We start from the raw sequence: 27916 nt of genomic DNA on the forward strand, positions 1-27916 counted from the left end.
CACTGATGCTGTGTGCGTGGAGGAGAGGAGGAGGAAGTCAAATTACTTTCAGTGCCGAGGCTCTCTGCGGCTCAGACCAGCGCTGTCCGCGGCCATGTGCTGAATGAGAGCCGCAGGGGAATGTTCCGACCGTCAAAGAAAAGGTAAAGTCCATTTTGTTTTTTAAACATGTCACCTGGCGGGCAGGTGAGGTCACGACGCCGCCGATTTATTAGCTTGACTCGGCCAACGTCGTGGTTATCTCTCGTCTCTCGTGTGTGTGTTTGGTTGCTGAGGTACTTCACATACACACTCCTACCCGCGCTGCTTTGAACTGTGTCCGTGACCAATTAATGCTGCACCGGTGTCAAATCATTCATTTTTGAGGAACTTAAAACCACAATATTGCATACTGTTTACAAAAATAGACGTTTGAGAAGTTGCGATACTTAGTTGCCAAAGGGTCAGAACACATTTTAACCAATCAGATGTAGTTGTAGTTATATTTCCTTCTCTCTTCTTTTTCTGCGCTGGAAATGGCGCATTATGTCGCGTTCAGGACTAATTAGAAAAACACAATCTGAAATGGCGAAATCACTGACCACACATTCTGAAACCTGCTACAAAAGGTTAGGTTTAGAAAGCCTTATAATAATACGCACACGTAAATCCTCGTTTAAAGAGGCATTTGCTGCCCATACTTTCACTTTATCCTCAAGCAGTGGGTGTTCACTACATCAGTATTGGTATTTACTGACATAGTTTATCAGGGTTGAGCCTACTTAAGAATCATGGTAATGTAGGTGCAGTGTATTCAAGAGCTTCCAGACATGTGAACGTTTTAGTCTGTGGCAGAGTGTGTGTGTGTGTCTGTGTGGTTGCCTTCTGCAGTGAAGTAAGTCTTTTTTTCTCCTCTTTAGTCATCTTGTGTGTGAGAACCGCAATCCGCAATAGTTTCAGGAAATGGCATCTTGTCTTGTTCTGACAAGACAGGGCTGTGATGCTGTTACTCAATTTGACACACAAAAACATTTTTTCATCCACATTGTTAGGATACGTTTTTACTTGAAGTTCCTCATTCCCAGCTCGATAATTTAGAGAAAGCATCTGTGTAAGGGTGTGTTAACCGTATCAACAACAAACCTGTATCTAAACCTAATACCTCTCAGACATGAAGTTGGTGTTTTTTTAAGTTGGTGATGACCTCATTTTGGAACGAATGTACAAATATGCAAGACAGACACTGTTTCCAAACACTCATAGGTACATGTATCAGCTTGCTCTCTCATCTGTCCTAACACTGGCTGAGACACTAATTAACTAATTAACATTAACCAAAACTAAATGTTTCAGCTAATGTCTCGGTACAAATCGAAAGTCGCATAATTTGTCAGACTTTCATTGTTTCCCCCTTCATTTGAGTTTGCGATTGTCATCACATCTTCCCCTATAGAGACTGAGATGCACTGCCCAGTAGTTCTTTCAATATTTACAAGAACGCAGAGTATTTGCCTTTGTTATTCATAGAATCAATAATCTGTTTGCCAAAGGGGTGTGTGTCGTGTGTGTATTTGATCAAACCCATGCTATATCTAGTCTAGTATTGGTCCATATTTTTTAAAAACAGTTTTTTTCAGATTACAGGTGTCCATTGTGCTGCCTGGATTTTTTTGCTGGATATTTTTTATTGAAGAAAGCATTTGACATGACAATTAGCATGTGGTTATGAAACATTTTGGAGACACATAGGGGATGAAAAGGAAAATAAACAACAAAGATATGTGATACACATGTGAATTAGGTGAAAAAGAAAAAAGCAACGGTGCCAAAGCACAGCCAGTCATGGAGACATGACGTGACAATATGACCCTGGAGGTTCAGATGACATCAGTGCTGTTAGTCCCATAGGTGCAGACACACAGTAGGTGCACTTCACATCGTTCCGACTGAGAGATAAAAAGGGAAATGGAGGGAAACCCGTTCAAACATCACATCATCACATCCTGTAGCAAACGAATGCATAAAGGAGAATTCTTTCATGTAGTCTTCAGATTCAGAAACAACAAACACACAAAAACCCTTTAGTCTGGCACAGCCTGTAGATTTGTAAAGTAAGATAAGAATGGGTATTGTGTGTGCTAAACCTTATCAGTGTGTCACCTCATTGTGTATTTAATTTTCCCAAGCTTAAAAACTCTGTATTTGAATAGTTCCCTCTCTGGTGATTTCTCCCTCCCTTACACTGAAGCACAGATTGCACATTTTACCTCCTCGTCTTCCTAACACTTGCCTTCCCTTTGCAGTGTATTTTCCATCCATTATCACTCTAGGTTTCTTTCCTCACACACCCTGATCTCAGACTTGGTGTTATTGATTTCTTTGTACATAACACAGTCAAAAGAAATTACCAAAATGTGACGCAAGTGAGGTTAGACAGACAAGGCTGTCTGGAGGATGGATGGATGGATGCCAGGCTCTCCTTGAACTGGACCAGCTGCCACCTTTACTTCTTCTCATACCATAGATGTGTGCTGTTAAGTGTGTAGCAAATACACGTGAGGACAATCAGTATAATCATGCAATCATGTGTCTCAGGTGATCAAGTCAGAGGTCAGTTTTAGATATAAAGACCAATCAGAATGTTAGCAATTTATCCTTTACAAGCCACGATTATTTTTGACACACATGTGTATTAGATTGTAGTTACAGATATTTCTCAGAGCCTCTGTGGAATTTATGTTGGTGCTGAAGGAATAAATAACATTGGTGTAAATAATATAGCAACATGAAAAGAAAGCTTGTTTCTGCTGGTTTCACACCCAGTAGTTACAGCTTCCGCACTGTGAAGTGGGAGCTTAGGAAGTTCCTGTGAAGTATTGATTTTTCCAACCTTCCTGGAGTCTGTATTAGGACCGTACCACTTTGGGAAGGGAGGGGTGGCTCCTTTGCCTTTTACAGATGGACCAGCAACCGCCCTACAATGTTTGTCATCAGTCCATGAGCAGTTCTTGCATATTTATTGTGCAAAAACGTGATTTGATCTGAAATTTCACCCCAGTGACGTACAATGGAAGTGAGGTTTACAGTTCTGGTGTGTATTTTCCATATGCATATGGCGTTAACAAAAACTATGTCAGGACTGCAGGTTAAAGTTCAAAACAAAAATCAATGATAATATATGATGTGAGCCCACCAGTAGACATTTAAGAGAGAGAAACATCTGGCTGTCTTTATAAATCTACTAACATCAACAGTCAGGACAGCACATGTCCCTGCTCTCAGGATGAGTCAGTGTGGGCAGACAGTTAGACCATATGGGATTATTAGGAGATGCCTCCCTTCATTAGAGCTTCCTTAAATTAGGTCCACAGCATCTCATGAGACTGAGCTGTATATTCCACTTGACTGGACACGCCCTGCTATTTATTCATACATCATGCTTGATACATACATCTGACTTTGCACATGTTCCACCAACATTACTGCAGCATGTCTGCCTTACACTATACCTCACACTGCATAGTATGTTTCCTTAGACCTATTGAAATCAGGCTTAACCCCATTGTCTCGTGCAGGTTAACTGAAATTTATGGATCATCCAGCTGTCGGGCCTTCGTGATTGTTTGCCTGTTTAAACTCTCGTGCCAGCTCTTGTATGTTGAACACTCGATTCTGTGTTTACACACTGTCTAAATGCTTTGTTCACCAAGGGCACATGACCAGGGCCTGCACCTTCTGGCTGTTGACTTTGTGACTTAGAACAGAGCTGTTAAGATAATCGCCTAATCGTCTTATTCAGTCGGAGTTCATTATTGATAGTTTGAAGGGTCTGGATTTAGAGAGGGTAGAGGTTCCAAGACTTGAGTTGATTTGGGGAACTTTTCTGATTAAATCCCAGAAAGTGCTACATGGATAAGACCTATTGTCATGCTTGTCAATTGAAATAGTAGTTTAATCAAATTTCCAAATTTCATTTATCGTTTTAGTCAATGTATTGGTAGACAATAACAAAAGTTGTAGTTTGAGTGTATTTTCTCTCTCACCTCTCTCTCGCTCTCGCTCTCGCTCTCCCACTGTTTTTGTGGTCTGTCATATAATCCTCATATTTAGGTCAGGCTAGAGAATTCTGAATCTAGGTGATTGATCTTTGCTTTATCTTTACTTTGGGGTTTTTCTCTCTAAACTAGATGTTACAAACAGGATGAGTGTTTTCAGATTTTAAAAACCATCACCATACTTCTCCTCTGTAGCTGTGCAGTTTGGCTCCAGGACAGCTCTTGATTATGTGCAGGATTATATTAGCATGTCAGAGCTGCTGTCTCATTCTGAGGCACTGAGACAGGAATTTCAAACCATGTTTCTATAGTTCCCAAATCTCAACCATCTGACGTATTCAAGGGGGTTTTGTGTGTTCAGAGCGGTGGTCGGTCCTTGACCTGTAACCATGCCCGCTAGCTGATAACATGACATGTATTTGTCATTAACTGTGACCCATGACCAAAGTCTGAAGTTACCATGAGGCTTACGCTGCTGTTGCTCTTCAAAGTCAGGGTTTGGCCGTTAGACCCTGAGCGGGTGCAGAGATGATGCAGAGATGACACACCGCACTCACACACTGGGTTTGTCCTCCCACTCTTTTCCTTTCAAGCACAGATCTGTTAGTCACTTTGGGCTTTGTATACTGCGTAAAAATCGACAACCTAGCAGGAATGCACACACATACACGTCACTCCACATCACTGTACACAGCTGTACAAGAAGACAAGGCTACACGTTCATTTAACCATCAGCACAGTGTGACGGCTGTAACTAGTTGCAGTTTGCAGTTGTTTATTTATGCAGCCATTCAAATACTTGTCTTTGTGTTGCCTGCGGCATGAAAAGCGTGTTAAATTCAATCTGTTATATAAAGATGGTGTATCCGGTCTGGAATGTGTAATCATGTCTTGCAACAATGGGGACACCTGTCTGCACATGTTTGAATAATACTTAATACATAATAATAATAATAGTGGTGTGTACTGTAACTCCTTCTCAGATGCTTTGGATGAACTGTCTTGCTCAGGGACACCTCAGCAGGCTGGTGACATGTGGTTGAAGGACAGCCTTTCCAAACATTAGAGCCTCATTTGGCCTCGATGCTGAATGTGTCCACTTTATTTATCCGTCTGCAACATGGGAGTGTTGCACTTAAAGTATCACTTATCATAATTCCAGGGTATTAGGGTTGGACGTATTATAAGGTAATTTCCTCCAGTTCCATATGCTGCTGTCTGATGGCTGCAGTTTACCACATTTGTTGCAGCAGCTTAGCAACAGTTGATTTCCGCCCACCAGAAGAAATAAATGGAGTCATTCAACACAATTCTCCCTCCCTTCTCCCTTTTGAACGAACAGAACAGCATCAATATGAGGCAGAGGAGGATAGATGTCTATAAATGTACAGTACGACTGACTGTGACTCTGTTTTGTCTTTTTCTGCAGTGGTCAGTGATGTGTTAGGCACAAAGTGAACCTCCCGCCCATCATGGAATCCAAGAAGCCGAGTCTACTGCGTCAGCTGCGCTGCAGAGCGCGCCCCCTGCTGACCAGCATGACACGGCGCAAGCTCAAGCCCAGCAAAAAGACGCTTGAGATTGAACAGGCCACGGACCGCCGGATGTTCTCCTCTGTTCCTGACTTGAGGGCCGCGGCAGAGGACACAGCCGCACACTCCTCCAGTGTGCTGCTTCCACAGCGCAACGCTCCGAGTTACAGCAACTGCTCTACACCCACCCTGAACCACAGAGGGGGGAGTGGCTGGTCAAATGGAGATAGTGGAGCAAGTAGGAGGAGTGAGCACAGACTGCAGGTGCCTAAAGACGGCTTACACAGAGCTTCCTCCGATGAGTCTTTTATCAGCCTCTGTGAGGACAAGCGGCCCTCAGAATCGATCTACATACCTACCAGGAGAATGGAGGCCGAGGAGCTGCGGCTGCCAGAGATGACGGCTGTGAGCAGTCCAGATACTATGGAGCTTTCCCCAGACAGCTCACAGGTACACAGGCTGCATATAGAGCATTGCATTAGTTATTAACCAACATCAATCCTCAAAATTAGTATAGTTTGGCAAGCAACTATCTGACCTGCCAGAACGAATTAGTCCTTAGATTTGGTTTCTGTTAATTAGATTAGGTTTACTTAACTGCTCTGTGCCATTCGGTTTTGTGTCATTGAAGTTTACATTGATATTATAAGAAAAGACTTCTTCTTCCTTGGTTTCGTCTTTGTTTTGTCACGTTTGCTTGTTTGATGCTCCTCTCTGTCAGGTGTTATATTTGGTGTTAGTATGACAATATAGTCCATCATACTACATGTTGTCTTTCTATTACAAATAGTTAGAGATGATGTTTGTGAAAGACAGAAAGCACAGGGTTAATTGGACACTATCAGGTGTGGGGTGTGTTTGCACAGGCTCTGCTAAGTGAGTGTGCTCTTTACACATGAAGTAACTCCCAAAAACAATTCAGGCTGTCAGCACCAGACCAACACCGGCCGTCTGTGCACTGTTTACTGCCATGTTACCCAGTTTCAATCCCCTCACATTTTTGCCACATCACGACGTGACACACTCCCACCATGACTATTTGAGTGTAGGATTTGGACTGACATGGTAATATTTGCCATGTGCTCACATTAGCCTGACAAAAATCAATATTATTGTTTCCTTTGTTTAGAGTGAAGATTAAGGAATTCATGTAATTCTTGAGAAATTTAATTCGGAACACACACCGTCTTTATTTTTGTCAGTCATGTTTTCAAAACTGATTCTCTATCCACACATTATTTCTGCTGAAGCAACTTTGCCACAGTTCAGGTTTAAATGAACACACCAGCATTCCTTCATGCTCTGAACATGTACGGGAAATATCTGGGTAATTTTCCAGGTCTAGGTCTTGGAAATATGAAAACAAATATTGCAACAAGTAGAGCAAGATGCGGGTGAATACACGCCCATCTTCTCACACGTTGGTTTTTACACCTACCTGTAAAAACAAGCTATAAAGAGGAACTGACTTTTTTTATTGTCGACTTTTATGCAGCTTATTTTGTAATCTTTTTAGGGAGGACAGGCTGACGTGGCAAATCATTAATGTACCAAAGGAACACTAAAAGACGAGTTCTTCTACCAGAGGTGTTGTCCTTGTGTGAAGAGAAACGATCAGTGACTCCCAGGGAACACATTACAAAAGCAGACAAATACACAAAACTAGATTGTTAGACAAACTGTGTTGTTGGCTCTGCCCAAAGACAAAGGTACAAACTTAAATCCAAATACAAACAAAAGGGCTACCGCGCCAAGAAAAACATGCATGGATTAGAACATGCATATTGATTTACAGATTGACTTGTTGTCTACTGTGTATTAATAAGAGAGACACTATATCATTGTTAGTTTATAGACGCAGCAGGATGGCAGAGCAACATGTTCACTGCTAGTTGGTGACCCATTGTGTACTGTTCTTGTGATTGACAGTTGACAACTGAATACTTTGTGTTAATACGGCGTGTGTAAGATTGGTTGAGATACAGACTGAAATCAGACATCTGATTTCTGCAGTTATGTCTTAATATCAAAGGTTTTCGTGGAGGAAAAGTCTGTTTTAGTGGCTGATAAACACTGATACCAGCATTCAGAGGAGAGAGAAATGACATTTTGTTCACATTGGCTCCTTTCCAGGGCAGATGACTTGCTGCGTTGCAGAACCATGACAGTAAATGTTAAATGTGATCCGTGTGCTTTCTCCAACATGCCCTTTGATGGTCTGTCTCACTGTGACAACTGAAAACACCTTGCGAAATGTGTGCAAAATGGGAACTTAGTTTAAGAAACAGTATGTCAGACCTTTTCAACATCCACTCACTTGCTCAGAGAGTCACACCGGGATCTCAAAGAGCCAACCAATTATTGCCTAATAAAGTCCACTCACTGAAAATGATCCTTAAAACTTGGAGTGCAGCCGGTGTGTTTTAACAATACACACCAAAAATCGTCTCTCATCTTCTTATTTCAATCAACAAGAATATGGGAATATTTCATGCTGCAAATCATGTAAATGAATAAGATGAATTAGCTTTAGTTCTTACATGTTTGTGTGTTGAAAACGTATGTAGTTTGTGCTGCAGTGCTGCTCTTAGGCAAAATATTGTTGGCGAAAGTATTCACAGTCACACTTTCTTTGCTGATTTTGTTTTGGAATTGCTGTGACCGTGAAATGGAGTGGAAACCTGTAAGTGAAATTCACACACATTTTTTCACAACAGGAGAGCCCTCATTCTCTGCATTCCTGAAATACTGCGGCCTGCACACGGTTGTTTTCACCTGCGGACTAGTGCTCCCCAAGACCACTAATCTGAATGTAATCTGAAGAATCCCGTTAAAGTCTAGAAGGTCCCTTTAAATCACCTGTAACGTCTGAGCCTTTCAGATGATATGGAATGAGGTAGAACCCCAAGAGCCCGGTCAGATGTTGTTATTTGTCAAGGACGTGCTTCAAACTAAATGCATCATACATTTATTCAAAAAGAACAAACTCATTAATGACACTATTTATTTTTACTTTACTTCATCATAGTATTGAAACAGTATTTGATCAAAACAAGGAAGACTTACAAAAGCAAGAGTATGCAACAGGGTTAGTAACTGCTTAACATACTGCCACATTGCAGAAGTTACTCTGAACTCATCAGCAGGGGAGAGGTGAGCAGAAATACTAATTCCTTTATTCTTTGCTCTGTTCTCTGCTTTAAACTCTCGAGTCCCTGGGATAAGGGAATTTCCAATAATGGGCTTTGGTCTGGTGTTAGAATTGCCAGCGAGATCAGAGGCTCAATGTTCAGCGGTTCAGCACTCTGGAACATGTCCAGAGTTTCATCATCACCATTTTTTCTTTGCATAACTTCCTTTTATTCAATTCCACTTATTGATTCTTGTAAAGTATGTGTCTTTGTCTCTGCCTCTGCACCAGGACAACCAGGAGTTCAACAACACTGAATTAAAAGACACAGACAACCGTGGTGTAAGTACTTAACATTCCATTCCAGATGCATGTGTTTAGATACAGTCAGCCAGTAGCAACCAGTTCAATTACATTCTCAGAACAATAGTTATGGGTTTACTCTTAAAAATAATTTAATGAGTTTAATGTGAATGACCTCTCTGGAAACGCACAGTGTTAATGAAGAGTGTTGAGGTGGGCTTGTTTACCTTTGACATCGTGGTCAGACTGTAGCTGTAGTATCTTTTCTTTATTGTGTCGAGAACAGCATTGTGCTTTGCCTGACACACTTTTATCACAGTTCAATTCCAGATTATTGGATTGTTTCCTGAGCATGATGGGACTTCAGGCCTTTCAGTGTGTAATAGCATGTGTTGGGCCAGTTCAGGGTGAGGCTGCTGGGTTTGGTGATTCCAGTAGGCCAGCGTTAATTCACTGAGAGCCTCTGTGTTTGTGTAGAGGCTTAGTACTGACTTCTTCTAAATCCATTGCAGGAACAGAAACAGTCTTGCATAATGAGGGCTTTTGATATTCTAGATACAAACGTTAACGCAAGCAACCCTCATCAATTCACAATGGTGTATGATTAGAAGTATACACCTCAGTTCCAACATGTAAACAACTAATTAATATGAAAAATATGAATGATGTTTGATAGAAATATGAGCTCCAGTAAGTGATGTTGTTTGGGTTGAAGCCTATAGCAGCCAGTGTAACATTAACGGACTGGACCTTCACTGCACATATTTTTGACATTATGGACAAGCACAGGTGAATTACTATAATGAGTCACGACTGTGTCCCATGTCAGAATTATGTTATTTGGTCTCAACTCTAGAGCCTTGTGTCTTTCAGACAGGAAGACATGGACAACACTGTTTCATTTCTATTTCAGCAACTAACCAAAAACAAAAAGGTTTTTAACCTCAACTTTTGGTACCAAATGGATGGCATTAGCACGTAAGCTGGCAAAAACAAGTGTCCACCTCGTGTTTTCCTGCAATGAGTAAAAACTACCAGCATGTAATGTGCAGGCACTGTGAGAAAGCACTGTAAAAGTTACAATAATTATGTGTTGGTGTGTGCGCAGACTGAGATGGACAGTGAGACAGCGGACAGTGTCGGTGGTCTCTCTAGGTCCTTCCTCCTCACCATAAACCTGAAGGAGGGGTGCAACCTGGTCATCAGGGATCGCGGTGGTAAGAGGCTCATATTACTACTGCAATTACCAAACACAAACACAAACGCACAACCACTACTGTTACTGATGAAGTTAACCTAAATGTAAACTAATGCATGCAAAAGGATGCTGCTGTAGTGAAGCTGAGACAACGTATTGCACCAACCAATTGTAGATGTACTGTAAAGAAGAAGAAGTAAGAAAGAAATAGCTTTGACACACACACAACAATCATATAACATACTATATACAGTAGTTAGGATGGAGAGTGCGAAAACAGTGTTGGTGCAGCAGCAGGTATGACAGGTAAACAAGAACAAAAGGGAAGAGAACTACAGCCGTGTGAGTTTCACCAATTTCCCCCTATCATGAGAACTGACCTAGGTGAGCATTGTAGAACAGAATAAATAGTTTTCAAGGTGCACAATTACTAATCCAATCCTGTACGTTCTGTTCTTGTGATTGACATTTGACAACTAAATACTTTATGTACATACAGCTGTGTAGCTGCCTATGGTGTCTTTGTATGCATTGTTTTTCTTTTACTACAAATACTGTTATGTACTGTGTATTGTGACCTTCACAATGGTATTTGGCAATTGCACAATATATTATTTAGCTAATACAGCATATGATTGTTCTCCCAGTGAGTATGTATGACTACTGTTATGAGGCCTCATCTCATCACAAGCGTTCAGGTTTCAACAAAAGTGACCCTGTATGAACGTGTCCTCCAACTGTGTGTGTTTTCCTGCATAGACTGGCCTCAGTTTGTGTTTGGCCTTGGCAGGTTAACAAGGCCCAGGATCGTCTCTGTGTTTACACACCATGTTAAAGACACTATAGCGGCAGAGTGTCAGGTTAGCTATGGAGCTCCTACAACAGCCAGAGCAGGATTCCACACAGCATATTAGAACCTGTCTGCGCCCCACCCAGTATTCATTACACCAGGCCATTCACCTAGCCAGGCATGTGCCTCAGACTGTTTTCCTGGCCCGGCCTTCTTATTTACACAGCCTCACTTAGTGTAAATATGATATGAAGATGAAGTGGAGCGTCACTGGCCTGGTGGAATATTGCATTATTGTTAACACCATTAGGGCTTTACTTAATAAGCCACCATTTATTGGTTCTGTTTGATCAGATGAGGTAAGAACACTTAGCATACAGTGTACTGCCAGCTGTTGTGTGGTGGACAATGGGATTGAATATAATTGATTGATGGTCTTCCTTATTGTTGTAATTGGCAAAATCATGCAGAAGCAGGAGCAACCATGTATGTACTACTACTATGTTCCTCCTTTATGTTCTACGACATGCTGCCCTCTGCTGGTGAATTTGTAGAACATCCTAACCCAAGCAACGTGCTCTGCATTTCATTTGTCCTGGAGTCAAGTCAGGATCAAACTCAAGACATGAGATTTAGAAATATGAAAGTCACCAGAATAAATTAGAATTATGAAATTGAAACACTTAATTCCCTTTTACAGTTACCCACGCACACACACACAGACTTTGTACCTCTAGTTAAATAACTTGTACAACGTGGAAAGAGAACACTGTAAAAGCTCTGTCACAACTTCTATTTCTTGCACAGTGGAAGCAGGAACCTGATTGTTTATTGATTCAGGAAATGGTGGTGAAATCAGTTGTGGAGAGAAAACCACATCCTCTATGTGACTTAAGGCAGTAGCGCATGCAGGTCTTTGGGCCAGAACAGTCGTTCAAGTTATGGTCTTAATCATATCATCCTTATTTCTTTATTTGTTTTCTTGGTTAATGGCTTTCTTAAAACCTTGGCTTTGATATTAGAAAATGGGAGTTTGGAAGCTGTTTTCGTGAGGGTCTTTTGTGGGGCATACTTCCTGCCCCATCACTTTGTTCTTCTCCTTTGCAAATTACCATATTTGATTTGAGAAAGAAGGACAAACGGCCCACTTAACTTAATGCCAACCCCTTAGGAAACTGAAGGGTTGATTACATTTCTTTAGAGATGCTACACCATTCTGAATATTCTGTAACAATCAAACCATAACAAAACAATTATCCAATCAGTGATCTTCAAGGATCTCAAGCATCTGCAAAATCACTGAATCTACGACTATTTAATCAATTCAGAATATTAAGGAGTGTTTAATGGGTTTGGTTCGTTGTTAAGACAAATTGAGGATTTGTTTTTGTTGTCAACTGTCACCTTGGTTTCAGAGCAGGCAGGTTGCCAGCAGGGGGCACTGTTTAAATTGTTCAAATTAAGTCCCTCCAGCTATAGGAATGTTTTTCTAAAGATTTCACTTCCACTTTGCAAGATGGCCTTGCAATTGTTGTCACCCCCAGAGGCAACCATTAACAGCAAGGTGTCATCTAGAAAGACACTCTGGCAGTTTGGTCATTATAAGCAGTGTCAATATGAAGAACAAATTCAACAAAATACAGAACTGAGTGGTTGTCTCCTGCCCTTCATTTACAGGCACTAGTGACCCATATGTGAAATTCAAAATGGATGGGAAAACCTTCTACAAAAGCAAAGTGGTTAACAAAAACCTCAACCCCATATGGAACGAGACATTCACTATACCGGTGAAGGATCTGAACCAAAGACTGTACATCAAGGTAATGTCCCTGTTCTTCTTTATCAGTCAAACATTGTGACAGAGGTTCATTGCCTTAAGATCAGAGAAACCGTTACTGTCGGACCCGTTTAATCTATTGCAAATGAAATCCACTGCAACAAAATTTTTGATTCTTCTCTGTGTTTGTTGTTTTATGGGTAATTTAAGTACCCATCCTAATAAAACTTTGTTGAAGGTAAGAAGATGTAAGGTTTAACATACAGTACGAGATGCTGCATTAGAAAACCCAAGAGCTCAACAGCAGATCACGCAACCATCAACCATACCATCAGCTGTTTCCATAATGCTCTGTGTGATAAGTGTATTTGTGTTTGACATGACACAGGTATACGACCGGGATCTGACAAGCGATGACTTCATGGGCTCCGCCAGTCTCCTCCTGAGTGATCTGGGGACTGACAAGTGAGTACAGTAGTGAGCGTTGAGGTGCTGATGCATTTTATAAGGGTGAGTGAGCATGTTGTGATGCGTGTAGTGGCAGTTTGATATGTGAACATGCACTCTACCTATACTGTATCAACCCTCACTGTTCTCTCCGCTGTGGTCCCATCGACCAATCCAGCCACCCTCCCAGCCCGACCACATCAAAAGCTGCCCTCTGAGCTAGAGCTGTGTGACTTTTATCTAAGGTAAAACTTGCTGCTTTCATTTCAGGCTCAATGAGCTGTCTCTGTGCTTGGACGACCCGAACAGCCTGGAAGAAGACATGGGCGTCATCTTGGTGGACATGAGTCTGTCGCTTAGAGAGGGAGACAGCAAGAGAGGCACTGTATGGGAAGCCGCCATGTGTTCTCTGCATGTTTTATAGGAGAAGGGTCATACGTACCATTTCCAAATAATGTTGAATGTCCTACTAACCACAGTATTGCTTTGTTTTGAACCTAACATGCATGCTGCGCTTGACAGCGGTGGCTCCAAAAAGGGAAACGAAGTTTAAGGGTAAGGCATGTTTCCCAGCAGTAATATTTAATAGACTTGGCATTCTACAGACACCTGCCACATATAAAAAAGGGGACGTAAGTATATGATAGAATATGTTGCATGCAGGTGCCTCCATGCAGCGCGCTACCAAAACTACTACAAATAACGCCAGTTCAATTTCCCAGTATGCTGAGCACGTAACCTCACTTGTTGCCCCAACAATAACACGTCCACTTCTGTTACTACTTCAGATGCTTTTGTTGTATGGCAAAAATACATTCAGTGTGGGGTGTTAATTGAAAGCAGAGCAGCTTCAGCTCAATGTGTTTTATTTTTCCTTTGTCTCTTATTACTGTATCTTACAGTCTGCCTCTATATTTTATAAGGTAGAGTTGCTGCCTAACACTCTAGTCCAGCTTTGTCCAGTCTACTCCACAGAAGTGAAGGTTGACATTGTATTTCTTCTAGATAAGTGGAACTGGCTTTATAAGCATTCTGCCTGGCATGGAGAGGATTATCATGTCCAGAGTGCTCAGTTAGAACATCTCAAATTTCAACTAGATTCTCCCAGTACTTAATTTCCTGTCCAACCTGTTTTTGTTTCTGTCAAATCAGCCAAGATTTCTTTTTTTTTTTTGCAATTTGTTTTTATTGAAGCAGACATTGAACATGACATTGTGCATACAGGTGTAGGATATTTTGGAGATCATTTTTTTATCTAGAAAGAGGGGAAAGAGGGGAGAGAGAGATAGAGAGAAGGGAGGAAGCTTGTGTTATCCCTACTATTGTTGTTGAACCTTATACATGGACCCTGAGGTAGAGTACAAGTAGACTGGAGTTGCAATGATATCAGCCCAGATTTCAATGGTTAAGCTGCAGAATTATGTGGTTGTGTTATATTTGTATAACATTTTTCTATATTTTCTGATCTCTTCTCTTGAATCTCCTGCAGCAATCTGGGGATTTTTCTCCAACTCAACGCCTGGCGGAAACTTTGAGAAAGAATCAGTTGTGGAGCTCTGTAGTGGTTGTGACTCTGATCGGAGGTCAGAAGCTGCCAGTGGACAGTCAGGGAGGTCAGTACTTCGTCCGCTTCAGACTGGGAGAGCAACGATATAAAAGCAAGGTACTGGATTGATGACTAACTGGTCCTCTGACCTTTTCCTTTTCCTCGCATCTCTTTCCATCAATTTTGTGTGCTAATGGAAATGTCTGTCTTCAGCTGCTTAACAGCACAGTATTCACATGTAGATGATATATCGTTGGGAAATCTAACCTAGATGCCAAAAACAAGTTCTGCTCCTTAATCAGTCACTTTAACTTTAAAATGAGTTGTTACGGTTGTCTGGATCCGTATAAATGTGCATGTTTTCTGTCATCCACATGTAAAAAGCCTTGTTATCATTACAACATACCCAGGAAATTAAGACCAGCAATAATTTCTTGGACTTTATTCACTGAATGGCTTCTTTCAGTGTTAAGAGTTGAATGCCACAATCTTCTGTTTTTATTTTCAGAACCATTGCAAAATGGCCAATCCTCAGTGGAGAGAGAGGTTCACCTTTAACCTGTACTTGGATCTTCCAACCATCCTGGAGGTGGAGCTCTGCTCCAAGGAAGGGCGGAAGACTGAGGACTGTTTGGAATCGTGAGTCTCCTTATAGTTGGAACCCTTTGAAGCCTTTTTGTTTGTGCATGTACAGTATGTGCCTTCAATGTTAATACCATGAAAATCCTCACTTCATTCATTCATTCATTTACAAATGTACTGTATTTGCGTCTGTTGTTTTGCCCTAAATGTCTTAATTTCTCAACCAAGACAAAAACTACCTGTGTATCAAGAATTTGGTAATATGTTTACAATAATGAAACTGACTTGAGTGTCGGTATGTTGAAACAAGACATGGTAAAGTAGATTGGTAGAATGCTTACATTCTTAAAACAGGATGGTGGTATTGGAAATGGGTTTAAATAACCACTTTTCTGTGTTTAGGTATGAGGTAGACCTGTCTACGGTCCCTATGAATGAGAGGCAGGTGTTTACACAGTTGTTGGACCAGGGTAAAGGGCAGTTGGTCTTTCTCCTCAAACGCACCGTATGCAGTGGCATCTCCATCTCCGACCTCAGTGACGCGCCACTTGATGAGTCCAATGATCGAGAGATGCACATGGACAAATATGTCAGTACACTGTTCTTATTTTAAGTGCTTCACTTATACACAAATGTTTCTACTTGGATTTTGACATCTTTAATTACGATGTGCAAATTGACTTTTATTTGCTATGGATGTGAAATTTCATTGAACATATTTCCAAACACGGTTTGCTTACAGTTCTTGTCTGCTTTCTGTCACTCAGAGTTTGAAAAGGTCCCTGAAGGACATCCATGATGTTGGTTTCCTTCAAGTCAAACTTCTGAGGGCTACAGATTTACCTTCTGCTGATTTAAATGGTACTTCACATTCTGGAAAGTAATTACAAATATTACTGCAAGTTACTGAAGTAATGGTAAGGAGCCTGACAGTGGTTTTTTTTGTAGGCAAAAGTGATCCGTTCTGTGTGTTGGAAGTTGGAAATGACAGACTGCAGACCCATACAGTCTATAAGAGCCTGAACCCTGAATGGAATGAAGTATTTACTTTGTGAGTTTGAATCCTTTTCAAAGTAGCACACAGAAAATGTGACTATTCTTGTTTTGTTGTGAAGACTGCATGATGATGATGTATTTGGCCTCCTTGTCTGTCTCTGTAGTCCCATCAAAGACATTCATGATGTCCTGGAGGTGACCATCTTTGATGAAGATGGAGACAAGCCACCAGACTTCCTGGGAAAAATTGCCATTCCACTTCTTTCAGTATGCTACTTCCTCACTAAGACTTAACCATGCAGACAATATGTATTGAAAATGAAGTTGGTGTTAACACTCAGGACTGATGACTGATCGTCAGGTTGATTGCTTGGTTCAGTGCCTGATACCTTTTGTATCCCACAGATCCGCAGCAAACAGGCGATTGCCTACGCGATGAAAAAAGCCGATTTAGGTGCCCTGGCCAAGGGGAGCATCACTCTGGAACTGGATGTTATTTTTAACCCTGTAAGTTAGAGGTTCGGCTTGCAATGAGGACATCAGAGTGTGTTGGCTGTCACAGATGAGTAAATCCTCACAGATATGGCCATCTGTAAGGCACCAGCCCAGGACACAGTGTGAACACAAATCCAACTCCCACAACAGATGGACCTCGTTTTTTCTCCAAACAGCTAATAACTCTTAAGCCTACTGGCACGCAGTAGAAAGCAAATATTTAACAATGGAACTAATAGCAGTTGATGATTGGGCTGTAATTGTCGATTATATTGAGTATCGATTGATCTACTGATTATTTTGATCATAGTTGATATATAGTTACAGAGGTACATTGATAAAGTTACATATGTACTTGCATGTATTTGTCCATCTTGGTTTGTTAATTATTTTTTAATTGATGAGTCGATTGAAATCAATTAATCGTCACAGCCCTACTAGATGATTGTGGGTAATCTTTGGATATTCTCAAACCATAAGACTGTTGAATAGTTGGATGCAATACACACTTTCAGTTTGAAACCAGATTAAAGCATTTCAGCACTGGCTAGAATATTTCCATCAGAACTGTTTTGCCTATTTGTCACAGCGCTGCTCTGTATATTGTACATAATGTGTATCTGTACATACCTCATACCTATGGGATTTCTTTCTGCGTTCTTGAACAAGTTTTTTTTCTTCACTAGGTCAAAGCCAGTATAAGAACGTTTGACCCCAAAGAGAAAAGGTTCATGGAGGATAATCCAAAGTTTTCCAAAAAGGTTTGATGCCCCTATGATCTCATCACGGTGTTGTCCATGTCTGTGGCATATTCATTTCAGAAATTGATAATTAGATACAAATTGATGTACAGTTTTTTTCCTCACAACTTGCTAACCAATTTTAGAGTAGAATAGGATTTGAAATAATGGCTGATTGGTTTACTATGCCTTAAGTTATTATATTTATATATTTTTCATGCATGTAATCTGTGTTTCAGGCTCTGGCCAGGAATTTGTCGCGCGTTCAGGCAATTTCCAAGGCGATCATGTCTACCTTGCAGTACATCAAAAGCTGCTTCCAGTGGGAGAGCATTCAGAGGAGCGTGATGGCCTTTGTGGTGAAGTGTTTTAAATGCTTACAAACACACTTATCTGCATTTTCCTCTTTTCCCTCCAAGCTGTGGAAGACAACTGCAGTTTGTCCAACCCGCACTTGAACTCTCCTAGCGAGAATTTTAATCAGCTCCGCTGAAACAACGGCTCAGCCTTGGCCGTGTGTTTGAGTGGACGGGTTTCGGTGTAGCTCGTCTCGTGGATGCAGTGTTAAAAGCTCAGCTGCAGAGAGCAGAGTCCCAGTGGAGATGAGATGGAGTCTATTTTTGTTCCACTTCCCTGACAACTTATTAACCCTCTGTCCAATTTGTGCTGTTGGATTTAGTCCCCATTATGCAGACAGAAGTCCAATTAAAAGGCTCTTCAGAGATAGGGCTGATTGTCCACGCTGCCACGGCTCAAGTGTTTAGCAAGTGTGAAGACAGAAACAGTAGAGTTGCCTTCCCGCCTCAAACTGCTGTATGATCAAATATAAGTTCATGGTAGTTTCTGATCTTTGATTCCCTCACAGATTGAGCTTGATCAATGTGCTTACAGCAAGTCCTGCATTAACAATGTATGCAACCAGGGTCATGCAAAGTTCCTTTTGTTTTTACAGCTACCGTCCTGTAGATGGCACTAAAGGTTTACTGAGTATTAAAGGGTGTTCTTTAGGGGGCTGCTAAGGAACTGAGGCTTGCCAGCCAATAGTATTTGTTTGTTCAATTTGTTGAAATAAAATGGAGGGGGGAGGGGGCGGACACAATACAGAGCTGTTATTTGTGTGTATACAAGTGTTGGTATTTTTGGTATTCTAACTGAGTGGTGATTTTATATCATGAGTGAAGATCTGTTGACTTTCTGAAAGAAGTGACAATGTATTAATATTGACTAGAATCCAAATGGAGTGGAAATGGAAAACCACATCAAATGTGCTCATGAAAGACCATTCATGCTTATTTGAAGCCTAGAATTATGAATTATTATTGATATTTTATTTTGAAAGGAAAAACTAACCATGCTAATATGAATATTTCGCTGAATTTTTTTTACTGTTATACTGTATATGGAGTTGATTGTTATTATTGTGGGATTATTGCTGCTTTGTTTGACAGTTCAGGCGCATTCGAGTGCAAATCAAACAAGTAGGAACAAGCACACAGATTTACACGTGTACACACATTCTCCTGCTGCTTTTCAGTGTTGGGAAGACGGCACCATCTGTACTCACATTTTCACACCAATATCTCCTGCATGTTCAGGGCTACAGTGAGAAGAAATAATACCATCTTAAATCTCCTCAGAAGAGATGAATCATAGCTTCACTCTGCATGACAGGAGACTGATTGCTGTTTGTTACAGTTGGTGGTTAGTGCCGGTCGGCCCGGTGAGACACAGGTACTCTCTGTATTTTGTGCTAACCAGCTCACAGAGAGAATTTATTTAATTTCCTATAGAACATGGTGAGATGTACAGGTGAGCCCAGTTAGCAAGTAGAAGAAATATCAAATTCTGCTTAAGTAACTGAAAGCTCCTCAGAAAGTTCTGTATTTTCCTTTCAAATGAATAATATCTGATACATGCATGTCTCTATTTAGGCGAGCAACACAGTGATCAGTAGTTTTGAGTAGATTATTACAAATTAGTTTCAAGCTTTAAACACATAAATAGTTAAAATTAACATTGTGCCATGTTAGCCTTCCTCCAAGCTTTAGCGTGTAATTCCTGCTGCATTTTGAAAATGTCCCCCCCGTCTGGTTCAGTAGCTTTGCCAACATTAGGTAGCCTTTTATTTTTTATTCTCTGTGAATCTAGATTGTGTTTCCAGAGCTCTTTTGCTGTCGAAGGCCATGTAATGCCTCTCAAGATGAAATGGGCTGCAATTATCACAATCTTTATGGGCTGCGTATACATTTCCACCAAAGCGTGACTTGGCTTTCCATCTATCCCGGCTCTCCAGTCATGGCAAAGTCCCCGCTAATAAAACATAACCCTTTCAGCGAGGAATAGGTTTCATCTCCTCTCCCAGGCCCCGATTTGGCTTGTGATAACACACAGACCACAGCTTTTTGTACATTAAAGCCGATGTTGGTGGTGGTGGGGGGGGATTTGCCATCTTTTATGTCCGTTGGTGCCACGGAGGAGAGTGATGTCTTTACCAGATGTTCACTTCTGTTTTTATTAGCATATAAAAACATGTAAACCCACCCTACGCCTTTTGGCATGGCGCCATTTTGGCCGCGGCCGCCTCAGAGACAAGATTATTTTATAGTTCCATTTAGCCGAGCAATCCAGACATCGCAAGCCATATTTCTTCATCCCTTTATCCAGTATACCTGAGGCTCGCACAGGTGGAATGTGCATCACAAGGGCCATTTCATTAGCTCGTGACATATTCGCACACAAACGCCCCGTGGCTGCACTGAATGGTGTGGACGGCTTTAATGTACGCAAGATGAGAGAGGCCACGCAATTAGACTTAAGTGGCCTAATGTCAATGCATATGCAGGGGGTGGAGGGCCAGGCTGTCCAGCTGGGTGTTCGCCCCTCACAGTGCGTTAAGAAATCCGGTTTGTAAGAAGCCAGGCTTTGATGGCGGCGCGGTCGCCTTCATCAACTTGACCACTGCGTATGTAATCAATAACAGATCGGATCGACCTTTAGCTGGTGGGGCTTCACAAACCATTGAAGATGTCTTGGAAGTCACTTAATGAATAGCAGTTTGTTTTTATCCCTCAGCCCTCCCACTGTTTGAGACTCCCCTGACCTCTGACCTCTGTGGTCGTGTGCCAGCAGGTGTTTGTCGTGACAGTGTGGTTCTTCGAGTTTTACATGCTGCCCTTCTTCCTGCTCCTGCTCATCTCGTGGAAGTACGTCCAAATGGGCTCCGGTCGCACCAGTCAGGACCTGGTGAGTCCACGGCAGCTCGTCCATCCTCTGTTATTAATCGCTCTAACATCACACTGTTCTATTCTACTCTTTGTTTTGGGAGGAAAAAAATCACTGGCTCAACCACATGTTTTCTGGTAATTAAATACTGATTTGTTTCCATAGCAACCCACTGCGGTAGCTAGACGTCGGTCTCGGTAATCTGCTTTTTGGACAACTAGAGACTAAAATACTGTAACACTTAAGGTGGACTTAATGAGCTGTGCCGTCTGCACCTTCATCTCCATCTGTTCTCATCTCAGCTCCTGCTTCCTTTGATCTTTGGGCCCCGTCTTGTTTTGATTTGGTGACAATTAAGTTTCTAGTGCTCTACTTTAAACACCCTAAAATTTACCATTATTTCCGTCTTATCCACTCCCTGTAAATTTATCTGGAGAAAGAGCCAAAAGATTCAGTTTTATCTTTTTGCATTTTTCCAGGAATGCTGTGATCGTCATTATAGCACTTACTGTATGCATATGACCGACCCTTTATTTAAAATGACACATTACTTACAGTATATGCTTCTTGCAAACTAGAACTAAATCTTTATGTGACATTAAAAACAAAATCAAGAGATTGTTAAGGAAATTATGAGGAATTTTCTAACATCAATTCATTTTATACTGCCTTAAATGTTCTTATTGAAAGATGTTTTAGTTTTGAAGGTGGAGGCTTGTTACTTGCTGAAGCCTATGCTGTTTTTAGTGCAAGTTGTAATCATTGTCATCAATCAGCAAATGTTGTCATTTTAATATTTAACAATATTTGATAAGAGTCATTAGATTAGTGAGAGTGAATAGTGTGACCATGTCCTCAGCTAGTCATGCACTCAGCTCTGTCCCCGGGGCCTCAAGCATGACCTTGGGGTCTCTGTTTGTGCTGAGGGTCACCTCAGGGTCAAGAGTGTACCATGACGACGCCAAGTTAACACAGCGCGTCTCCCTCAGAAGTGTTCAGACTGGTTTCTCACCTCTATGCTTCATTTCTTTTTCAGGACAATATGGACTTTGCGGATGAGGACGAGGATGACGAGAAGGTATGCGTGTGTGTGTGTGTGTTTCCGTGTGATTAAGAGGAGAAGGTGCGCTTATTTCTACATGTTGACAAAGGTTTTTATCTGTGATCCGTGGTTCTGTGTTAAGCCCTCTATTTGCTACTAAACCCTTTCATGTATTTTAATTCCTGCCAACCACTCGCTGTGTTTTTGTAAACAAGAGGTTACCAAAGACATTTAGCTTTAATGAAGACCTCGCCGACCCATTTCCACATGTCACACCACATTCATATGCAAATAAAGGGGTGGAGAAATTGTTCTGCCGCATTTGGAAAAATCCCTCCATTTAACACGCCATAAAATCACATCAATATAGAACTAATGACAGCACTTAGACATGCTGTTTGAAAGCTCATGTTGAAACTTCATTTTGGAAGTGTTACAATGCTTTTAAGCAGTGAAGTATTTTCTTAACAATGACAGCAGTTTATAGTAAATATCTGGCTGGGCCCGTTTCAGCTGAATGTAGAGTGGTTCTCATCCTGCGTTCAGTGGGAACGTGACCCTGGAGCTGTGGTGGATTAGTGGAGGCAGATACTCGGCTGAGGTGAAACCGTTAAGTACTTGCAGTACAATGGAGTATTGTCCGCATTGAAATAAAAGGCAGATTATTATTATTTTATTCTTATTACTAGTAGTAGTAGGAGTAATTTTTTGTTTCATGTTTTTATTGAAGAATGCATTTGAAGTGACAATGAGCTTACAGTCATGAGACATTTTGGGAAAATGTTGGCAGATTAATGTAAACTTTTAAGAAGGTGTAAATAAACTGCGTATGTGTTTAAATGACACCTCCAGTTCATGTACGTAGGTTCAATGAAAGAACATTTAATTGAATACAAACTAATTGGATGAGCTGAAGGGGATTTTAAACCAGAATATTCTCACCCACCTATAGGCATTACATCACTGGCCATCTGGAATATCACAGGTTCCATCCCCACAACATTCACACAGAGCCGAACACAGCCGTGTCTGCGTTTCCCAGGCTCGTCCTCATCATGTGGACGGCGTTGTGCCAGCAGTCCCTCTGTGCTTCCATACACAAGCAAACACATATCACAGAGAGCACACAGTGACAAAGACGAGTAAACACTCCCCCGACAAGCACCCGCACAACCCCACCGTCCCCGCAGACCGCAGCTCTTTAGTCCAAGCACCCCCGCCTCCTCCTTCATTCCCCATGTGTTTGATGTGGAGACAGGGCCGCATCTCTGTCTGAAGTCTGGAGACCCTCAGAGTGTCTGGTCTCCTCTGTTTACTTTCATGTCCTCCGGGCCTCGTGGGACACGGACGAGTCTGAGAACAGCTGCAGCTGAAACGCAGTTCCTCATCTCTTAACAGTCCCGTTCCGTAGAGCTTTCACCCCAAAAGCCCCAAAATGTCTTAGCTTTGCTCTCTGTCCAATGATCCGCATTTATATCCTCACTCTGCCAAAGCTGTCTGCTCTAAAGCTGTCTTATCCCAGGACTTGGGCAGACCTTTGCACACACAGTTATTGTCGCAGGGATCAAACCTGTGGTATTGGATGTGTCAGAAATCAGTCTGGGCAAACACATTTGTAAGTGCTTGGTATTTTACACTTGAGCACTAAATGAAACAAACCTAAATCAAGATACTTCAATTTAAAGTGCCAAAGTAAAGGAATCATTGGGCAGAGTACAAACATAGCAGTGCAGAGTACAAACATAGCAGGGCAGAGTACAAACATAGCAGTGCAGAGTACAAACATAGCAGTGCATCCTAACAAATCTTCCTTCCTTCCATGTAAATTTTCATACATACAGTTTCCCATCCTTTAGAATCAGGTGGATTCATTCTTTCTTTCTTCGATTTGTGCCCTTTATTGCCTTTTTATTCATAAGCATGCTCTCTCTTTGCTCTTTATGCTTCCTTGTGTACTGAAATGATCCAGTTTCCCTTCAGGAGAATTCCCTAATAAAATCCCAATGAATTCCATCTTGTTATCCTGCTGCATACAGTGAATGTAACCACGCAGCCTTGGTCATGGATGGTGTGTGTGTGGACCTTCTGTTTTGATAACTGCTGCTGTGTCGTTTGCTGCTGTAGGAGTCGGAAAGGAAAGGACTGATGGATAAAATCCACATGGTCCAGGAAACCATCGTCACCGTGCAAACCGTGCTGGGAGAGATCGCCTGCGTCGGGGAGAGGATTAAGAAGTAAGAATGAAAGATCCACTCTAAATTACTACTCAGTACCACTCCCTACGTTCATGTCAGTCGCACACACTCCCCGTTCCTGGTTCTTTTGGCGTTAATTGTCAGTATGTTTAGAATGGATGGCCATTATGTTCTCGTGTTGAAACACACGTGTAGCGAGTGTTTGTCTTGTACACACACTCTGCATAAATGAAAGAAAATGTCCTTGAGCGTCAATGTTCTTAAAATGAGAGACCATTCAACCTGTGATGGAGTTAATATCTTCCTCAAGTGCTGAATTTCTTAAACATCAAGGACACTCATCCCTCCTTCAAGGCTGAACAAGCCAAGGGAAAGTGAGTGTCATTTGTTCTAAGCGTGGTTGTAAAGAGACAGAAACAACAATCTCTAAGAATGATGCGCAAACTAGATGCATCAAATTCAAGCTCACTCCACCTGCTCTGGAACCAACTGGTGTATTACATCTGATTAAAGCTCTATCCTGCAATATTAACTAATCAATTACACAAATGACCTAGATTCAGGTCCACTCCACAGTTTAATGGCTTCTTCCCCAGATGTTGATTATTCATTATTTTAATTTTACCGCTGTTTCTGATCTTAACCCATCAGCACCTTCAACTGGTCTGTGCCATTCCTGTCCAGTCTGGCCTTGCTGCTCTTTCTCATTGTCACAGTCATCACATACTACGTGCCCATACGCTACATTGTGTTAATATGGGGTGAGTGTCAACGCATCTGTCAACTGTGTGTGTGTGTGTGTGTGTGTGTGTGTGTGTGTGTGTGTGTGTGTGTGTGTGTTTGTCAACACATCAACGCATCTGTCAACTCTGTGTGTGTGTGTGTGTGTCAACACATCAACGCATCTGTCAACTCTGTGTGTGTGTGTGTGTGCGTGCGTGCGTGCATGCGTGCGTAATCAAGTCCACTTCTTTTTCCACCGTGTCTCCTCTCTAAAGCTCTTATTGTTTCTTATTGCTTCACTTTCTTGCCCACGACCTTCCTCGCGACCTCGTCATCATTTACTTCTTGTGTTACTTCTTTGTTTGTTATGATGCTGCGTGACCCGAAACCTTCTCTTCTCTGTTGAGAGGATGAGCACGTTTTTTTTTTTTTTTTTAAATGCCGCTACAAGAATCTAGCAGGTACACGTCCTGGACCCACAGTGTCCTCCGCCGCGGGCATTTGTTTGTGTGAAAACAGAGATGGAGCGCAGCCACAAGAGACTTGCTTTAATTATGTGTTGGTGTGAATTTATGTTTTAGGTATCAATAAATTCACCAAGAAATTACGGAACCCGTACAGCGTCGACAACAATGAGCTGCTTGATTTCCTGTCGAGGGTGCCGTCAGATGTGCAGAAGGTAAGCCCGGCTGGATCACGCGGCCAGGAAGCTCAAATCCCAGAGCCTCCCAGCTTTGCACGTTCCTAAAACGACTCCCAGGCATTCTTCGCCCCGTGTCTGTATAATTAGCTTCATCTGTGTAATTACGCCGCCTGTATAATTTCTGTTGTGTTTTGGTGGCGATATATCCTGGTGGAGGTCTCGCCCGCTTAGCAGCTTTTAGAGCGGCGGCTGTTCCCATGCTGCAGGAGGAGGAGACGCTGCCGCTGTCTCCCGTATGAACTCCTCGCAGAAAAAGCTAAATATCAACTGCGGCATAATCAACATCATCTCTCTCTCTCTCTCTCTCTCTCTCTCTCTCTCTCTCTCTGTGTCTCTCTGTGTCTCTGTTGGATGGTGTTGTGCTCATGGTGGACAGTGACAATATTCTCTTACTCTAGGCCCATAAAAACACAATAAGTACAAATCGCTCACCACTAATTTGCAGTCTTCTCTTTTTCTCCTCTCTTTTCATTCCCATCACACCACTTTCTCTTGTCATTCTTTGCTCTCCCTCTCGTTCTTTCTCTACCTTTTTCCTTCCATTCGCCTTTAGACCGCTCTCATTTTGTCTAATTGCACTTTTAAATTAACTTCACAATCAAATAAAAGGACTGGAAGGTGAGAGGAGATTGATACTTGCACCTGTGTTGCACCTTCCGTTCATTAGGAATCAGCATTTTTGGAATGTGGCGGGACAACCGTACAGAAGTTTAATAATGGAAATGATACGAAAACATTTTGGTTTGCACAGAGTTGATCACAGTTACAGGTATAGAGGAGTCGGGGGAGGGTGTGTGTGTGTTTGGGCTACAGGTTTGACAGTGTGTATATTGTGATACAGGAGCCCATTCATTTATTTCATGTTCATTCCGGGTTACTTAAGTAAAGGAGTGATACAAAAAAGGGAAATAGATAACAATAATATAGATTTAAAAAAAACGCTGTCAGTAAATGGTTGATATTCATCTTTACCCCAGTGGGGCAGTACCATGATTTTCAAAAACTGTGTGAAATTTGTTTTCCAATTATTTAATTTTTTCTCCACAATTGTAAAATGCAATGAACAGAAAAAACACCGTCGCACAAAAACAACCACAATTACACCAAATGGAATGCTGCTTGAATATTGACTATGGACGTGTTCAGCGTCCTCAGCCTGCTGTCTCTGTCTCCGTCTCTGTCCTCTCCCGTCAGTCGTGTTACATGGTGTGACCCCGCTGTACGCCAGAGTCTTAAGCAGGACTTTAGAAGAAGAGCTTGAGTGAAGAGAGTGACCCCGCTTCTTCATTTGTGTGTGTGTGCAGGTTCAGTACAGCGAGAGGGGCAGCAAGGCCCTGTGCTCAGTGAAGAAGAAGAAGATCTCATAGATGCAGCACAAACACACTGGACCAGATGCAGTTTGTGGGCTTCATATCCAAGGAATGAAGTTTGCAGAGAAGGCGTAAGCTATAGAAACGTCTATAGAGACGCCCTCTGTCGCTCTGGGTTCGTGCGGAAGGTGTGAACCCAGCGGTGGTGACGTGGTTCAGCTCCGCTCACATCAACCAGCACTTTCAGCGTCTTTCCACCAAAGAGTCACTTTGAGAGGTCATCGGTCATTGCATTACTTTACTGACGTGTATTCGTGCAGCACTATATCCTTTTTTGTAATATCCAAAGATTGTATGGATTTCTACGTACATATATCCATGTACAGTACATTCTTTCATTGTTCAAGTCAAATGCTGCTTCATTTTATAGGCCAGGAGTGTGTGCGCTTGTGCATATGCGAGTGTGTGACGTGGAACCTTTGTCAAACCACTTTATCTAGTGCTAAATGTGTATTTGGATTTCTTTTCTTTTTTTATTTGCGTTGTTAGATATGAAACGTTTGATCTCTTTTACAAACAGGACAGCATCCTGTCCAGTGGTGAATATGAATGATATTATTATATAATGCAGCATCACTTGGAGTCATTTGGCTTTGTTTTTGAGGGGGAGTCTTTGGTGCTTTGGCAATATTCATGAATATTTGTAACAGTTATTGAAAGTTCCTAAGTCAATGGAATCACCGGCAGCAGCGTGTAGAAAGCCAGGAGCCCAAACTATGGATGGGATTATTACACAGAATGAGCTTCAGAGAGGGACAATGTCTTTATACTTTATATACATAATATCTACTGCATAGTACTGACAGAGTTATTCTACCATGATGAGGTAATCATTTTACATGCAAAAGATGAGTGCCTGTGTAAATATCCGATTAACTTTTCTTTTAAAGTTTTACTCTTTGCTGTGAAGCTGGGATTGGACCAAATCTGTGCACACTAGGGTTAATTAATTCATTACAATCACTGATGAAGGCTTTGTTTCTGTCATTCCAGCCACAATAAATTCCTCCTGATCACACAATTCAGTATCTTTATAGGCTTCAGCACCTTTACATTCCCCTGCACGGTTTCTGTTCAGTATGTATGGGATC

The 27916-nt window shown here is 41.7% G+C and overlaps 1 protein-coding gene across 2 annotated transcripts; it reads left to right on the plus strand.

The window, feature by feature from the left end:
• On the plus strand, nt 1-27813 carry LOC143004523 (multiple C2 and transmembrane domain-containing protein 2-like). 2 transcript variants are annotated; one of them, XM_076155474.1, is made up of 23 exons: nt 1-143; nt 5464-6016; nt 8988-9038; nt 10108-10216; nt 12665-12807; nt 13153-13229; nt 13482-13596; nt 13734-13766; nt 14701-14874; nt 15266-15396; nt 15742-15928; nt 16107-16200; nt 16288-16390; nt 16500-16602; nt 16741-16842; nt 17517-17591; nt 17810-17929; nt 20700-20813; nt 21829-21870; nt 23959-24068; nt 24681-24790; nt 25334-25431; nt 26760-27813. In XM_076155474.1, the coding sequence occupies exons 2-23, from the start codon at nt 5507-5509 to the stop codon at nt 26820-26822; spliced, it is 2664 nt and encodes an 887-aa protein (XP_076011589.1). In that variant the 5' UTR covers nt 1-143; nt 5464-5506; the 3' UTR covers nt 26823-27813. The 2 variants fall into 2 exon arrangements, with proteins under 2 accessions (XP_076011589.1, XP_076011590.1); XM_076155475.1 differs by lacking the exon at nt 13734-13766.
• Nucleotides 27814-27916: the final 103 nt, after the last annotated feature.

Source organism: Genypterus blacodes, unplaced genomic scaffold (genome assembly GCF_046128005.1).
Source record: "Genypterus blacodes isolate CSIRO-AG114 ecotype Tasmania unplaced genomic scaffold, CSIRO-AGI_Gbla_v1 ptg000067l_1, whole genome shotgun sequence".
In the NCBI taxonomy this organism is placed as follows: Eukaryota; Metazoa; Chordata; class Actinopteri; order Ophidiiformes; family Ophidiidae; genus Genypterus; species Genypterus blacodes.

Excerpts from the sequence above, each read along its gene's own strand:
- LOC143004523 (XM_076155474.1), top strand. The coding sequence starts at position 5,507 with ATGGAATCCAAGAAGCCGAGTCTACTGCGTCAGCTGCGCTGCAGAGCG. Across the intron at positions 9,039-10,107 it reads AAGACACAGACAACCGTGGT|ACTGAGATGGACAGTGAGAC; the intron begins GTAAGTACTTAA and ends GTGTGTGCGCAG. Across the intron at positions 13,767-14,700 it reads AAGGGAAACGAAGTTTAAGG|CAATCTGGGGATTTTTCTCC; the intron begins GTAAGGCATGTT and ends AATCTCCTGCAG.